This window comes from Salpingoeca rosetta (assembly GCF_000188695.1).
Source record: "Salpingoeca rosetta unplaced genomic scaffold supercont1.22, whole genome shotgun sequence".
Taxonomy (NCBI): domain Eukaryota; class Choanoflagellata; order Craspedida; family Salpingoecidae; genus Salpingoeca; species Salpingoeca rosetta.
This window is the reverse complement of record NW_004754912.1, coordinates 298,244-313,243: the sequence shown is the minus strand read 5'-3', so window position 1 is coordinate 313,243 and position 15,000 is coordinate 298,244. Positions and strand designations below refer to the sequence as shown.

Sequence of the window (15,000 nt, the reverse complement as noted above, 5' to 3'; positions counted from 1 at the left end):
CGAGCTGTGCGCTTCGTGGTGGTGGTGCTGTGCGGGTGTTGTGTGGCGGCGTGCGGATGCTGTGCGGTGTGCGGGCAAGCAGGCTGCAGCCGTGGACGCAGCTGCGTCGCGTAACGGGAGGCAGCAGTGTCAGGGCGAACAACCCAAGGGCGGTATTTGGCGCAGGTACGAGATGGACGCAGACGCGCTGCATTTCATCGTCATCCACGACAAGAAGAGCGGCGTCCAGTTCTGCCGAGGGCAGTGTGTGCTGGAGCTGTGGCAAGCCTGCGGGAGCCAGCGGTGCCTTCTTCTGTGCTGCCTGCGGTACCATCCAACCCCCGCACAAGGGCACACCCAACTACTTTTCTGTCCTCGACTTGTGAGTGCATATGTGTGTGCGAGATTGTGTGTGTGTGTGCGGGATTGTGTGTGTGAGAGCGAGATTGTGTGTGTGTGAGAGCGAGATTGTGTGTGTGTGAGAGCGAGATTGTGTGTGTGTTTATGTGTGGAGGCAGTGTGAGTGTGTGATTATGTCTGCCTGTCCGTGTTTGCCTCCCTGTGCTCACGCCAAAGCTGCGCCTGTTCTTCTTTCTCCTCCTCCTTCAAAAGGCCAGCGGCGTTTGATGTGGATCTATCCAAGGCAGAACAGACCTTCCGCTCGCTCCAGACAAAGTTGCACCCAGATCGGTTCGGCATGAAGTCCGAGGTGGGATGTGAGATGCATCCAAACCTGTCAGCCTGCACTGCGCTGAAGCTTGCGTCGCGCCTGGCATGTGCCTCGTATTGCCTCTCACGGCCAACACTTGTCCCTGTCCCTGTCCACGTGGTTGCAGAAGGAGCAAGAGTATTCAGGCCAGCAATCTGCGGTTGTCAACGACGCGTACAACGCCATCCGCACGCCTCTTAGTCGCGCCCTCCACCTGGTCAGTTCGCAGAGGAACTTCACGCCTCACTTTGCAACGTGCTTGCTGGTTCAAGCAAACACACGCGCGCACTCTTCTGCCTCAACGCCGTTTCGCTGTCGTTCAATGATTGCAGCTGGACTTGAATGGAAACGGCGTTGCAGAGCAGGAGAAGGCAACAGACATTGAGTTCCTCATGGAGGTGATGGAGGTTCGTACCGTGATGTGCTCTGTGTGTGTGTGTGTGTGTGTGTGTGTGTGTGTGTGTGTGTGTGTGTGTGTGTGTGTGTGCGTGTGTGTGTGTGTGTGTGTGTGCGTGTGTGTGTGTGCTCTGTGTGTGTGTGTGTGAGTGTGTGTGTGCACTGGCCCTTCTCACGTCTCTTCACACCCTCGCGTGCGTGCTTGCGTTGAATTGCGCAGTTGAATGAGCAGCTGGCGGAAGCAACGACGGAGGATGCCCTCCTTGCTTTCGAGGAATCACTCACAGGTGCGGTAGTCTGTACACGTGTACACGTTGTGGCTGCGAGTTCAGAGTAGGAAACGAAACGAAAGGCATTGCCTATGCCCCCATCCACACTCCACACACTTTTCCCTCACCTCAACCTTACTCCCGCACTTGTCTCTCTCCTCTCTCTTGCTTTCCCATTCCTCTGCCGTTTGTTCGTGCCCGCAGCTCGGCGCGACGAAACACTGAAGACGATGGCAGACACGTTCAGAGCTGGCGATATGGCTGCAGCGAAGGTACAAGCAAGCAGCTGTGTGTGTATGTGTGTGTGTGTGTGCATGTGTGTGTGTGTGTGTGTGTTGGTACGCAACCCGAATGCGTCCGTGCTTCCCACTCATAGCACAACACAACACACACGACACCACACCACACCTCAGGAGGCGACGCTGGCGCTGCGGTACTTTGACAACTTGCAGGACCAAGTGCACGACCGCCTGGACGCCGTCTAGCTGCTTGTTTGATGCTCGGTGGTGGTTAGCGGTTGCTGGTGCTTGCTGAGCTTGGTTGCACAGGTTAATGTAACACAGCAAACAACAGCAGAAGCAGCAGAAGCCACGCAAGGGTGGCGCAATGGAAACATGCAAACCCACACAAACAACCAGAGAACAACAACACAGTGCTCTTGTGCTTTCTTCTACTTGGCGAGGAGTGCGACATGGCCCTGGTGCTGGCGCGCGCAGAGTGATGACGGCCGTGGTGATGATGGGTGTGACGTTGGCGGTGATGTTGGTGGGACAGGTGGGCTGCGTAGGCGGGAGTGATGACTCCACGTTTATGCTGGCGCCACCAGCACAGCATCATGCCAACTTCGTGTCGCAGCCGTCGGCGTTTGAGGCGTGGGTGCATGGCCTTGTGCTTGCGCTGCCAGATGTGCGCGACGTGCACGCTGCGGGCTGGAGGGTGGACTTTGTCGACGGCAACTGCACAGACTTCACGTTCGAGGCCATTGCGCGGCCAGAGGGCAGGCCGCACGACCACAGCGAGCCGGTGCACGTGCGCGTGGAGGATGTGGCCACCAACTGCACGGCACGGTGGATTGCCACCAGCCCAGCCGGGACAAAGTCACATGGCCCAGCCATCCTGGACGTCTCGCGAAGCGACGTCACCTTTGTTGCAGAGCAGGACCAGTGTCACCACACGCCGTGTCTCCGCGCCAAGAACGTCACCTCCTCCTTCAACGTGAGCACCGTGTCATACGTGTGTGTCTATGTGTGTCTGCGTGTGTGTCTGCGCGCGCGTGTGTGTGTGTGAGTGTGTGTGTGTGTGTGTGTGTGTGTGTGTGTGTGTGTGTGTGTGTGTGTGTGTGTGTGTGTGTGTGTGTGTGTGTGTGTGTGTGTGTGTGTGTGTGTGGATGAATGGGAAGTACATTCGTGATGTGTTCATCTGTGCTCATCCTCTGTCTCCCTTTCTGTATTTCCCTCATAACAACAGGTGACTGATCTCGAGTTGAAAGATGCACCGCCGCAGCTACAGCTCATCTTCGAGATTGCCCGGCCAGTCGCCATCGCAGGTACATGCGTTTCGCGCCCACATCGAATACAGAACACACAACGACTGAGCTTTGTTCGCACACACACACACACTCTCTCTCTCACACACACACTCTCTCTCACACACTCTCTCACTCACACACTCTCTCTCACTCACACACACTCTCTCACTCACTCACACACACACACACACACACACACACACACATATACAGGGTTTGAGGTGGCGTTGGACGTGGCTGTGGACGCGGCTGTGGATGCGGTGGTGGATGTTGTTGGCTCTGGGATCCAATCGGACCTGCAGTACCTCGTGGACACATACGCCATCAACGCAACCGCGGCGCCACCCATCCCGCTCGCACCAGGTCAGCTGGCACGGCTTGTAGGCAGTGCCCTTGCCCCTGCGATAGGGAGTGGCCGTGCAACAGGGAAGCAGTGGTTTACAGGAAAGGCGGTGGTGCATGCTATTGTGGTTTGCTTCTCACTCACTCACTCACTCACTCACTCACTCACTCACTCACTCACTCACATACACACCTACGCACTCACTCACTCACTCACACACACACACACACACACACACACACACACACACACACACACACACACACACACGCACTCACACCTACGCACTCACTCACACACACACCCACGCTCTCACACCTACGCACTCACTCACTCACTCACACACGCACACACGCACTCACACACACACACACACACTCACTCACTCACTCACCAGATGCGGTTGACCTGCGGGACGACGGGTTCATATCGATGGTGGAGTACGTCGCCAATACCGTGTTTGCCAACAGCACCGACTTCAATGTGAATCAGATCATCTCCATCATCACAAACGGCACCAACGCCATCGACATCTCCGACCTCGCACAAAACTTCACGTATGTGCTCGAGCGAAACAACACCGGCAGCATTTCGCTTGCCCTGGACAGCGTGCGCGTCAGTGACCTGGACTCCATCGCCACCATCAACATGATGCAACCCGTCTCCGCCTCCCGCGTCACGTCGCGCCTCGTCTTCGACGGCCTTTGCCTGCAGGCAACGTTTGCCTACAATGCAACACTGCACGGCCCCGCGCTCAACAGCAGCGCCCCACTGGTGGAGAACGGATCTTTCACTGCCGTCTTCTCCTCGCTCGCAGGGACAGTCGACCTGGACTTTGACATCTCCACAACCCGGCTGCACGAGCTGTATGCGGAGAGCTACTACAAACCGGGCTGTCTTGCCAGCGCCGTGCGAGACGCAGCCGTCAGCCTCATTGCCACCTCGTTTGCGTTTGAGAATGCGACGCTGGTCGTGGCCGACGATGTGCATCTGGATACTCTCGTGAGCGACATCCTCGCCCTCGCCATCCACCCCTTTGTTCCAGCCCTGCCAAAGGTGCGCAAACGTGTTGCTGCGCTTGCTCGTGGCTTGGTTTTTCGTGTTGTGGCATGTTGTGTCGTGTTGTGTCGTGTTGTGTCGTGTTGTGTGCACAAGTGCGCCTGATGCAAAGCAAGCCACGTTGTCTCGTTCCACTAACTCATCCACACACACGCCCTGACACACACGCCTGGCGTACACACACGCACACACTCACACACACGCACACACACACACACAACATAGGTACTCAACTACGTGTACAACGGCCCTGTGCGCAATGCGCTGAACGAATATGTGCAGGAGTGGCTGTTCAAGTCCACGCAGTGCGTCAACACGCAGCCGGAATTCTGGTCCCCTTCCATCATCGCTGGTGGCGGCGGTGTCCTTGTGTTTGTCATTGTCGTGCTGCTGCTGCGGTTACAGCGACCCACAGCCGCGCACATGACCGCTCTCAGCATCAATGGCGACAACGACGCTGCTGCTGGTGACACGTTCAATAGCAAGGCGTCAAACCACCTCAAGCACCGCGACCACACCGGGTCTGCTGGACAGGTGGCAGGTGTGCTCGGTGGCGGTGACAACGTGCTGACGCGGCTGAATGCGAAGAGCAAATACGTCAGCTTTGGCAACGGCAACATCAACAGCACCGCTGGACGCGGCGATAGTGGTGGTGACCGGAGCGTTGTTGAGGCGAAGCGGCAGCGCGTGCCGTTGCTCTCTGGCGTCAACTGTGAACCATTGGAGGATCTCTATGAAACATATGCGCCGTGTTTCGGCAACGAGGCTGCCATCTCCACAGCCATGCGCTACGGCATGCCCATCATGATCATCTTCACGATTGTGCTACTTGTGATGTCGCAATCGCGCATCGCTGGCAGTGCATTCTTCAACGTGCACTACAACCACACGGACTTTCGCATGCCCGTGGTGAAGACACTCCTGTTCACGCGCACCGTGCAGGACATGTGGAGTGCGCACGTGTATGTGCTGGTGGCGTGCATTGTTGTGTTTTCAGGGGCATGGCCCCACATCAAGCTGGTGATGATGCTGTATGCGTGGGTGGCGCCCGTCGCCTGGCTCCCCGTCCAGCGCCGCGAGCTCTTCCTCCAGGTCCGCCCATGTTTGGATGTGTGTGTGTTTGTGTGTGTGTGTGTGTTTGGATGTGTGTGTGTGTGTGTCTGTGTCTGTGTGTCTGTGTCTGTGTGTCTGTGTGTCTGTGTGTGTTTGGATGTGTCTGTGTGTGTCTGTGTGTCTGTGTTGGGATGTGTGTAGGTATGTGTGCGTGTGCACGTGTGTGTGTGTGTGTTTGTGTTGGTTTGTGTGTCTGTGTGTGCACGCGTGTTTATTTCTGCCCTGCACAGACTTGTGTCTTTCCCCACCTGTGCCATCATCCAACACATCTAGCACCTCATGTCTCAACCCCCCCCCCCGCCCGGCACAACACGCGCGTTCGCGGCTGCAGGTGCTGGACTTCCTTGGCAAGTGGTCGATCATGGACATCTACGTCAGCATCATGCTGCTGGTCGGCCTCCACCTGCATGTGCCGCTCGCCAATGAGCACGTGACCGGCCCGGCGTACATCGACCTGTGGGTGGAGACGCGCCCCGCTGTGTTCTACTACTGGACGACAATCATGCTGTCGCTCATGCTGACACACGTCATGCTACACGTGCACCGGACAGTCGTGCACACCAACGCGCGCCTCACGCCGATGACAACGGAGAAGGCTGCGCTCTGTGGCCACCACTTCTACTCAAAGGGCAGGTGAGCAGGGTGTGTGTGTGTGTGTGTGTGTGTGTGTGTGTGTGTGTGTGTGTGTGTGTGTGTGTGTGTGTGTGTGTGTGTGTGTGTGTGTGTGTGTGCTTGTGCAATTCCTTCGTGTTCTGACCAGTCACCCTTCTCTGCCATGTCCCTCCTCGTGACTACTCCTGCCACCACGACAGGTTCTTCGTGCTGACGCTTGGTGGAAAGCTGTTCCTGGCATTTTGCATTGCTGTCACGCTTGGCGCCATCATCTTTGGTGTGTTATCGCTGACGTTCAACTGTTGCTGCTATGCCATTGCTGTGTTGGCACGTTCTAATAACGCCACATTACCCACTAACCACACACTCAAATAAACACCGACACCCACCACTGCCTCCCCCCCCCAAACTTTCGTTTCCAGGCATCCAAACGACCGCGTTTACGTTCCGCTTCAAAGGCCTGGCGGCGTGGTTGATTGCATACACGGGCGGATCAGACGACCGCTCATTGTCCGTCTGGGAAATGGCCGTCAACTTTCCCCACTCTGCCCAGCACCCAAACTCCGGCAGCGCACGGTAATGGTGGCGATGATCTTGGCGGTGGCGGTGGTGGCGGTGATGAAGAAGGATTGCTGTCCTTGCGTCCTTGCGCTGCCTCTTTGTTCCTCACAGTTCATATCACACACACACATGCGCACATACTGCAGGTTTGTGCAAGTTGTGTTTACGGTGTTTGCGGTGGCGCTGCCTGTTGCGCTGCAACTTATTCTGTCGGTGCTGTGGTTCGTCCCCATGCGACCAACAGCACACGCGCGCGTCTTCCACATCACCGAGATTGTGCACGCCTGGGCTGCACTCGAGGTAAGGCCCCTGTCATGATGTGTGCGATGATGTGCGATGATGTGTGATGTGTGTGACGTGTGTGTTTCTTCGTTTGCGCTCTTCGGAGCAACACATGCCGTCCAATACCTCGTGTTTCATTTTCTTGCACATACGCACACACGCACACACATACGCACACGCGCGCGACCACCAGGTGTTTGTGCTGGCGGTGATTGTTGCGCTGCTGCAGCTGCGGCCGCTGGCGCAGTTCATCATCGGCGACAAGTGCACGGGCATCAACGCTCTCCTGCGCATCCTCTTCGACTCGGAGCTCAAAGGCAACGACAAGGTGTGATTTTGTCTGTGTGTGTGTGTGGCGCGTGTCTGTGATTGTGTGTGTGGTGCGTGTGATTGTGTGTGTGTGTGGTGCGTGTCTGTGATTGTGTGTGCGTGTGTGATTTTGTCTGTGTGTGTGTGTGATTGTGTGTGTGTGTGTGATTGTGCTCTGAGTATGTGGCACGTTTTATTTTGCCCCTTGCGTTTGCATTCATGCTGAGCACATCTTCGCATCCCATCCCTTTTCCATTCGCTTGTTTGCAGTGCTTTGATGTGGAGACGGAGCTTGACACGGGCAGCTTCGTCCTCATCGGCTGCTCCGTCTTCTCCGTCCTGCTCACCCTCGCCACCCTCACCCTCTCGTCGCACGTGAGTCTGGCGTGTGATAGTGAGGAAAAGAGAGAGAGTGTGTGTGTGTATCTGTGTGTGTGTGTGCCATTTTCGTGTACACTGTCGTCATTCCCATGCTGCATTGTAGGCATCCTTCCCTGCCACCTCATTTACCAACACACACACACACACACACACACACACACACACACACACACACACACACACACACACACACATATCAGGCTGTGAAGGAGCGAAATGGCCTTGTGTCGCTCCGCAAACGCAAGGCGATCACTTTTATTCTTGGCAGCAGCAGCAGCAGCAGCAGCAGCGCCACGAGCAGTCGATACAGCAGCACGGCCTCGTATTACGACCAAGCCATCCGTGCATCTGTCTCCTCAAGAACACCCCGGTTTGACGCTATTCCTGAGCACGGCAGCACTGCCAATGGTGGTGGTGGTGGCGGTGGTGGTGGTGGCAGCGTGGTTGATGGGGGTGTTGGGGGTGCGAACAGCACCAATGGGGGTGACAGCAGGGGTGGTTTGCTGCAGCGTTGCGATGAGCGCCACTCACGACTCCACAGCAGCGGGATGGCTGGTGACCACGGCACGTTTGCGGGCCAAAGGCGTCAGCGAACCACCAGCTCGAGTGATGGTGGCTGCTGTTGCTGTTGCTGCTGTGGCGGGTGTCTTGGTGCCGTGTCTTCGTGGTGTGGCGGTGCGTGCCGTCGAAGGAAGCGGTGGGACGAGTTTGGCGATGGGAGCGACGATGCCCGCCTGCTGCTTGGCCGCGGCGGTGGCGGTGGTGGTGGTGATGATGGCTTTGATGGCGACGCGCTCGATGACAGTGATAGCGGGTGCGGGTGTGACCTGTGGGCCGTTGCCCAGGCCCTGCGCCTATGCAGGCGTGTTGTCTTTGTTCCCTCTGAGTAGCTTGTAGCTGGTAGCTCGATGCGTTGATTTGTTCACTTGATAGAAGAAGAAGAAGAGAAAGGCTTGGTTGCTCAAGAAGAGAGTCAAGGAAAGCAGGGAAGGCACAAAGCCAAACAAACACATAACACGGCACAACAGGAAGCAACAACAACAACGCATGGGACTGCGCTCAACCAAAGGCATGTCTGGTGACGGCGACGGCAATGGTAGCAGCGGCAGCAGCACGTGGCGCGAGTTGGGCAAGGTGCCGTGGCTGCGGGACTACGCGGCGGGTCTGAAGAAGGCGCACGAGGAGAACAAGCCCGTGCTGCTGCTGTTCCAGGAGGTGCCTGGGTGCTCCACATGCGTTGGGTACGGGCAGATGGTGCTGTCGAACCACGCCATCGTGGATGCAGCGAGCACGCTGTTTGTGCCTGTGGCCATCTTCAACAACAAGGGAGGCGCGGATGCAGAGGTGCTGCGCAAGTACCGCGAGCCGTCGTGGAACAACCCTGTGGTGCGCTTCATCGACGCCGATGAGCAGCAGCTTGCGCCCCGCCTCAACGGCGACTACTCCGTCAGCGGCCTTGCCCGCAGCATGTGCAAGGCTCTCGCTGCGGCCGGCAAGACCGCGCCAGCCGCGCTCACCGCCCTTTCCAAGTGACGTCGTTGCAACGACACTGTGCAATGTCGCATGCTGCCATGTATGATGTCGTGCATGATGCCGTGTGTGGTGTCGTGTGTGTATGGTGTCATGTATGATGCTATGTGCGTTCCTCCAACCACCGTGTTACTGTCACGCGTGCAACCTTACAGTTACTGTTGCCCTGCTCTTCCTTTCCTGTTCTACGTGCCTATTCCCTCTTGTTACACTTGGCGCTGTGCCATCGCACTCCTCCACTGCTCTGTGCGGCTCTGTGCGGCTCTGTGTGTGTGTGTCTGTCTGTCTGTCTGTGTGTGTGTTTGGATGACGACGTAGTGGCTGACAAGTGTCTCCCTGTGTAGCGCCCTCTGCCCTGTCTCCTGTGTTCCCCCCCCCCTACCCTCCGCCTTCGCCTCTTCCAGCTGTTACGACCGTTGACTGACACTGTGAAACGAAGTGTGTAAATGAAGCAGCCTGACCTAAAGCCCCGCGGCCACCACGTTCCATATCCATCCACTCAAGACTCCACCTCACATGACCCAAGGGAGCCACAACGGAGGCGGAGCAACAAGGGACAGGCGGAGAAGCAGAGCGAGCGGGGGAGGAGTTGTGAACCAAACATCAAACATGGAATGCAAGCACGACAGGCCGAGAGACAAAACACAAGGGTCACAACAGAGCGAGAGAGCGAGAGAGCGAGAGAGCGAGAGAGGCACATCAAGCATCAAGACCGCAGTGTCAAAGGGTAAGGGGGAAGATAACGAAACATGCACAAGCAAGCAAGCAGGTCGTGGCACGATATGCGTACGTTGTAGGAAGAGAAGGAAGCAAACAGCACAGAGACAAATCTACAACCACCACCAGCAGCAGCAGGAGAAACAGCAGCAGGAATAGCAGCAGTGCCACCACCACCACAACCACTGCCGCCACCAACAATCATCAATCATCAATCATCAATCATCAGCCACTGTTGTCACCACCATCCTCATGCGTCGGCCTACTCAAAGTTGTTGACGAGAGGCGTGTGCCCCTCCTTAGTCTTCTTCTTCTTCTTCAACTTGTCTGGTGTCGGCATGAAGAAGGCGGCAACGGCGATGACGCTCGCCACCACGATGAACACGCCAATCACCACCGCAAACGCGTGGCGCGCAGCCCAGGGCTTGAGGTGCTTGTGCGGCGGGCTTGGTGGATGCACCATCGTGTACACCCACGCAGACGCCGTGTCTGCATCGGTCACAATGGCGGTGCCGACAGCGACATCGGCCACGTCCGTGGACCTGTGATATGGGGTGGGGGGAAGGGGGGAATGGGAGATGGTGGTGGTGAGTACACGAAAAAGGTGGTGGTGGTGGTGGTGGTGGTGGTGGTGGTGGTGGTGAAAGAAACAGTAACAAGGAGAGAATTGGGGCGGGCCATGCACACACACACACACAACACACACACACGCACGCACGCACGCACACACACACACACACACACACACAACACAACACAACACGTGTGACTTACTCTGATGCCCAGGAGGTGAAGCCAGCGGGGTACTGTGCGAGGGTGGTGCCGTTGTTGGTGATGGAGTAGAGGAAGACGTCTGCCGATCGGCCCGTGGAGACCATCACCAGCGAGGCGTCGAGGGCCAGCGCAGTCGGACGCGGCGCAGCAGATACGAGCAGCCTGCGCAGGCGGTGTCGATTGAATGATGATGTGGAGTGGTGCATGGGAGGTGGGGGGGGGGGCGGTAATGGGTGGTTGTGAGGGCGGGGAAGAGTTGACAAAGCAACAGGATGGGTGGACGGCGATCAGGACGAACACAAACGAGATCATGTGTGTGTGTGTGTGTGTGTGTGTGTGTGTGTGTGTGTGTGTGTGTGTATGTGGTGAGGCAACAGGAGTGTGTGGCGTGGCTGAGGCAACAGGAGTGTGTGGCGTGGCTGAGGCAACAGGAGTGTGTGGCATGGCTGAGGCAACTCACCCCACGATGCCCCATGTGCCGTCATTCGAGTCACGTAGCCAGATCTGTGCAGCAGCATCAAAGGCCATGCGCAAGAAGGGGGGGGGTAACACGATGTGGGATGAGATGGGATGGGATGAGGGCAACGCATGTACACGCAGGAACAAAGCACAACACGACACAACATAATACGACACAACATATACAACACACATGCACATCATGTCACACTCACTCATTCATACACACTACCACACACACCAAACCACACAAACAGCGCACCCTGTCGCTGGCTGATCCGTCTTGGAGCCTGCCGCCCACGACGAGCAGGTGGTTCCCCAGGGCAACGACGGCAGCAGAGTCGAGCGGCCAGTCGTGCGCGCCGACCGGGCAGTGGATTGGGGCCCACGTCCACCCGTCGTCACGGCTCTCCCAGAAGCAACGCTCTGTGGCGGTGGTGTTGCTGCGCCCAAACCCAATGAACAGGGAGCCGTTGCTTGCACGCACGGCGGCGTGGCCAGCAAGTGCCGGCAGGGATGGCGGCGTCACCGTCAGCCATGTGTCGTTGCGGAAGAAGTACACGAGCATGCTGGCGATGGGCCCAATGCGACGCTCCTCATACGCCGCGTCAACGCCGTCCCATACGGAGGGCAGTGCCGCTGGCTTGGAGTGCTCGCCCAACATGGCACTGCGGCGGTTGCGGTCGGCCTTGGTGGTTGGTGTTGACTTGGTGGTGGTGGTGGTTGTAGTGTTTGTGGTGGTTGTTGTTGTTGTTGTCGATGTTGTTGTCGTTGTTGTTGTGGTGGTAGTTGTGGTGGTAGTTGTGGTTGTGGTTGTGATGTTTGCGGTGGTTGTGGTTGTGGTGGTGGTTGTGGTGACTGTGGTGGTGCGGTTTGCAGTGGTTGTGGTGGTTGTGGTGGTGGGTGGGCGCGTGGTGCTGGATGGCCTGAAGGCGCCACCAATGATGGCAACACGGTCATCACCGAGGCTCACGGCGGCCGTGTCCATTGGAAAGTCCTCTGGTGCAAACGCGGTTGTGTTGATGTCCGCCTGGAAGGTGAACCCCGTGCTGTTGAAGAGGAAGGTGCTGATGGCCGAATCGTTGATGACGGCCAGCGCCAGCTGCGAGTCCACCGTGACAGACACGACGTGGCGGTGCGAGTCGATGGGCAGCAGCATGGACCGCTCTCTCACGCGCATCTCCTCCGGAACCGCGCGCATGCAGCCCACGCTCACGTGCTCCGTCTCGCCGGGCACCGTCTGGCAGTACCCGGTCTTGCACGCGGGAATGATGTCTCCGTTGGGCAGGGTGGTGTTGCTGAACGTCCAGGCGAAGCACTTGGGCCCCTGGCGAACGCAGTGGGCTGCGCACTCCTCCGGCGTGCCGATGAGCAGCTGCAGGTCCAGGGACATGCATGTCTTGTCGTTGAAGGGCGCATATCCGCGGTAGCAGAGGTGGCCGTCCCCGTTTGGCGTGTCGTCCGCCGGTGTTGAGACTGATGACGCTGCTGCTGCTGCTGCTTCAGCAGCGTCTCCAGCGTCCAGCACGCCCAAGCCAGCATCGGTTGCCTGCGCTTCCGTGGCAGCCAGCAGCATCACCCCAAGTACGGCCAGTATCCTCATCATGCTCATCCTTGTTGCTGTGTTGTTCGCACGTCCAGTCGCAGCACCATCAACACCAGCACCAGCCATCGTCCGCATCAAGTCTGTGTCCTCCGCACTCACGCCTCCAAAACAAAATTGCGCCGCAAAGGAGAGAATGTGGGGATGCTACGATTCGCACAAGATGGCGCTGCAAAGTGCGCATTGTTTGCGCAAGCGCACATATCCGCCACACCCCTGAAATCGCACCGCAGAATTTTTTTTATTCTGCGCAAAGCAAGAAGACAACGAAGACGACAACCAAACACAAAGACCGTTGTTTCGTTGGTTGTTTGAGCGTGTGGTGGTGGGCATCATCAGCAGCATCATCGAGCTGCAACAGCCAACCAGCCGGCAGCATTGTAGCAGCATTGAAGCGGTAGCAGCCAGCCAGCATCTCATCAGTTTGGTGAAGCTGCTCAGGTGGCTGCGAGGAAAGCAGACGCAGAATAGTCAAAGCAAGCAAGTGAAGCAAACAAAGGGCGGTTTGCGTGAGAGAGTGTGTGTGTGAGCGACGCGGTTGGCGTGCTGATTTGTTTGTGAGCTCGACCTTGTTTGGTGTGCTTTGGGATTGACTGGTCAACCATGGCGGAAGTGGACGCACACATGAACCAGGATGGCGACCAGATGCTGCAGGGCCTGCAAGCTCTGGCATCAGACCTCAAGACCTACGAGGACTCCAACGGCATGGACGTCTCTGCACTCTCAGGTTAGGGGAGGGGGGTTGTGGTGCGTGTGTGTGTATGTGTGTGGGTGGGTGTGTGTGTGTGTGTGTGTGCGTGTGTGTGTGCGTGTGTGTGTGCGTGTGTGTGTGTGTGTGTGTGTGGGTGGGCTGTGCGGATATGTGTGCTGATGTACACAGCCTGTACGCAGCCTGTGCATAGCCTGTACGCAGGCTGAGCTTCTTACCTCGGCTGAACCATAGATGCTGCGAGTCACATGGCATGCACGTCACATGCTCTTGATCAACCCTCACTCCGCCCCCTAACGCACTCTTGCAGTGGACATTGCCACAAAGGAGCTGACCATGATGCAGCAGGTGTCCAACCTGCTGTCCTCCATGTCCACGGAAGTGTTGCGGCTCAAGGAGCAAGTCAACCAGCTCAACCTTGACAAGCAATCGTGAGTTGCGTGTATGTGTGTATGTGTGTGTGTGTATGTGTGTTTGAGAGCGCGGATGGTTTCAGTGATGGGTGGATGGGTGGATGCACACGCGTGGTGCATGTTCTCCGTGCAGTCCCGATTATATACGTGCACCTCACATGCGCAACGACAACCCATACATGCCACTTGCACACGCGCACGTTCTTGCAGCCTGCAAGAGCAGGTGGACGAGTTGAACGAGCAGCTGACACAGGCGGAGGTGGCCAATGCAGAAAAGGACGAGGAGATTGCCAGGCTTCAACGGCTTGGCCCACAACAACCAGACGTCGACATCTCAGACCACCCAGATGATGTGCGTCTACGTGTGTATGTGTGTGTGTGCATGTGGGTGTGTGTGATGAGAAACGGGCTGCGTGAGTATTTGTGCGTTGCAAGTTGTAGTAGGACACCACCACGCTCACCTCAATTACCCACGCCCTGCTGCTGCTGCTGCAGGTCAGCGAAATTGCTGTGCCAGAGGACCTTGCAGACAACCTCTCAGATGTAAGTGAGGCGATGATGAGGACGAGGAGGAGGAAGATGGCGCTGCATTTCGGTGTGTGTGTGTGTGTGTGTGTGTGCGTACGTGTGTGTACATCTCCCACGTGTATCCACACCTTGCCTTCTAATGTGTGTGTGTGTGTGCGTGTGTGTGATGTGATTGTCGCCCAACAGTTGGATCGCGCAGAAACAGCGTCACAGGTATGCACGCGCGTGCACTGTTGTGAGCACTTCGCACAGTGAACCATGAGCATCATCCCACTCGCTACCACCACTGTTACCACTTCCCACGCCATCCTATCAACCACCCACTTTGACCACAACAACAACAACAACAACAACAACAACAACAACAACAACAACAACAACAACAACAACAACAACAACAACAACCGCTCCGCCCACTCATCCCCCCATCCCCATCCCTCTTCCAATATGTCGTTTCAGGCTGGCCGGGACGTTGCTGCGTCGATGACGTCCATGTATGAGATTCCACAGCGCCTGCGCACGCTGCACAACCTCGTCATCCAGTACGCGTCCCAGGGCCGCTACGAGGTGGCCGTGCCGCTGTGCAAACAGGCCCTGGAGGACCTTGAGAAGTCGAGCGGGCGCGAGCACCCAGACGTGGCCACGATGCTGAACATCCTTGCCCTCGTCTACCGCGACCAGCAGAAGTACAAGGAGGCCGGCGTCCTTCTCTCAGAGGCGCTCAAC

At 57.2% G+C, this 15,000-nt stretch overlaps 5 protein-coding genes across 5 annotated transcripts in view; 4 read left to right on the top strand and 1 right to left on the bottom strand.

Annotated features, from left to right (window-relative positions):
• PTSG_07341 (uncharacterized protein) overlaps nt 1–2,018 on the top strand; it is a 2,070-nt gene extending 52 nt beyond the window's left edge. The window contains exons 1-7 of the mRNA XM_004990782.1: nt 1–361; nt 592–688; nt 816–905; nt 1,021–1,095; nt 1,305–1,371; nt 1,558–1,625; nt 1,767–2,018. The exon at nt 1–361 is cut by the window's left edge and continues 52 nt beyond it. Coding sequence (XP_004990839.1) covers nt 1–361; nt 592–688; nt 816–905; nt 1,021–1,095; nt 1,305–1,371; nt 1,558–1,625; nt 1,767–1,838 — 830 coding nt within the window. The 3' untranslated portion in view covers nt 1,839–2,018. The remainder of the gene's footprint in view (nt 362–591; nt 689–815; nt 906–1,020; nt 1,096–1,304; nt 1,372–1,557; nt 1,626–1,766) is intronic.
• Nucleotides 2,019–2,028: 10 nt separating this feature from the next.
• On the top strand, nt 2,029–8,492 carry PTSG_12574 (uncharacterized protein). The gene is made up of 12 exons (XM_004990781.1): nt 2,029–2,568; nt 2,821–2,899; nt 3,095–3,244; nt 3,622–4,280; nt 4,509–5,375; nt 5,728–6,029; nt 6,209–6,285; nt 6,431–6,584; nt 6,716–6,869; nt 7,045–7,179; nt 7,431–7,535; nt 7,742–8,492. Exons 1-12 carry the CDS (start codon nt 2,074–2,076, stop codon nt 8,429–8,431), a joined length of 3,867 nt encoding a protein of 1,288 aa, XP_004990838.1. The 5' UTR covers nt 2,029–2,073; the 3' UTR covers nt 8,432–8,492.
• Nucleotides 8,493–8,588: 96 nt separating this feature from the next.
• On the top strand, nt 8,589–9,491 carry PTSG_12573 (uncharacterized protein; the record flags this gene model as incomplete). Its single annotated transcript, XM_004990780.1, has 2 exons — nt 8,589–9,070; nt 9,476–9,491. 2 exons carry the CDS (start codon nt 8,589–8,591, stop codon nt 9,489–9,491), a joined length of 498 nt encoding a protein of 165 aa, XP_004990837.1.
• A 230-nt stretch (nt 9,492–9,721) lies between these two features.
• Nucleotides 9,722–12,790, bottom strand: PTSG_07339 (uncharacterized protein). The gene is made up of 4 exons (XM_004990779.1): nt 11,284–12,790; nt 11,023–11,066; nt 10,563–10,724; nt 9,722–10,330 (listed from the first exon to the last, which is right to left on the bottom strand). The coding sequence occupies exons 1-4, from the start codon at nt 12,700–12,702 to the stop codon at nt 10,051–10,053; spliced, it is 1,905 nt and encodes a 634-aa protein (XP_004990836.1). The 5' UTR covers nt 12,703–12,790; the 3' UTR covers nt 9,722–10,050.
• Nucleotides 12,791–12,820: 30 nt separating this feature from the next.
• Nucleotides 12,821–15,000, top strand: part of PTSG_07338 (TPR repeat:Kinesin light chain) — a 4,974-nt gene continuing 2,794 nt past the window's right edge. The window contains exons 1-6 of the mRNA XM_004990778.1: nt 12,821–13,351; nt 13,644–13,764; nt 13,957–14,098; nt 14,242–14,289; nt 14,461–14,487; nt 14,734–15,000. The exon at nt 14,734–15,000 is cut by the window's right edge and continues 24 nt beyond it. Coding sequence (XP_004990835.1) covers nt 13,228–13,351; nt 13,644–13,764; nt 13,957–14,098; nt 14,242–14,289; nt 14,461–14,487; nt 14,734–15,000 — 729 coding nt within the window. The 5' untranslated portion in view covers nt 12,821–13,227. The remainder of the gene's footprint in view (nt 13,352–13,643; nt 13,765–13,956; nt 14,099–14,241; nt 14,290–14,460; nt 14,488–14,733) is intronic.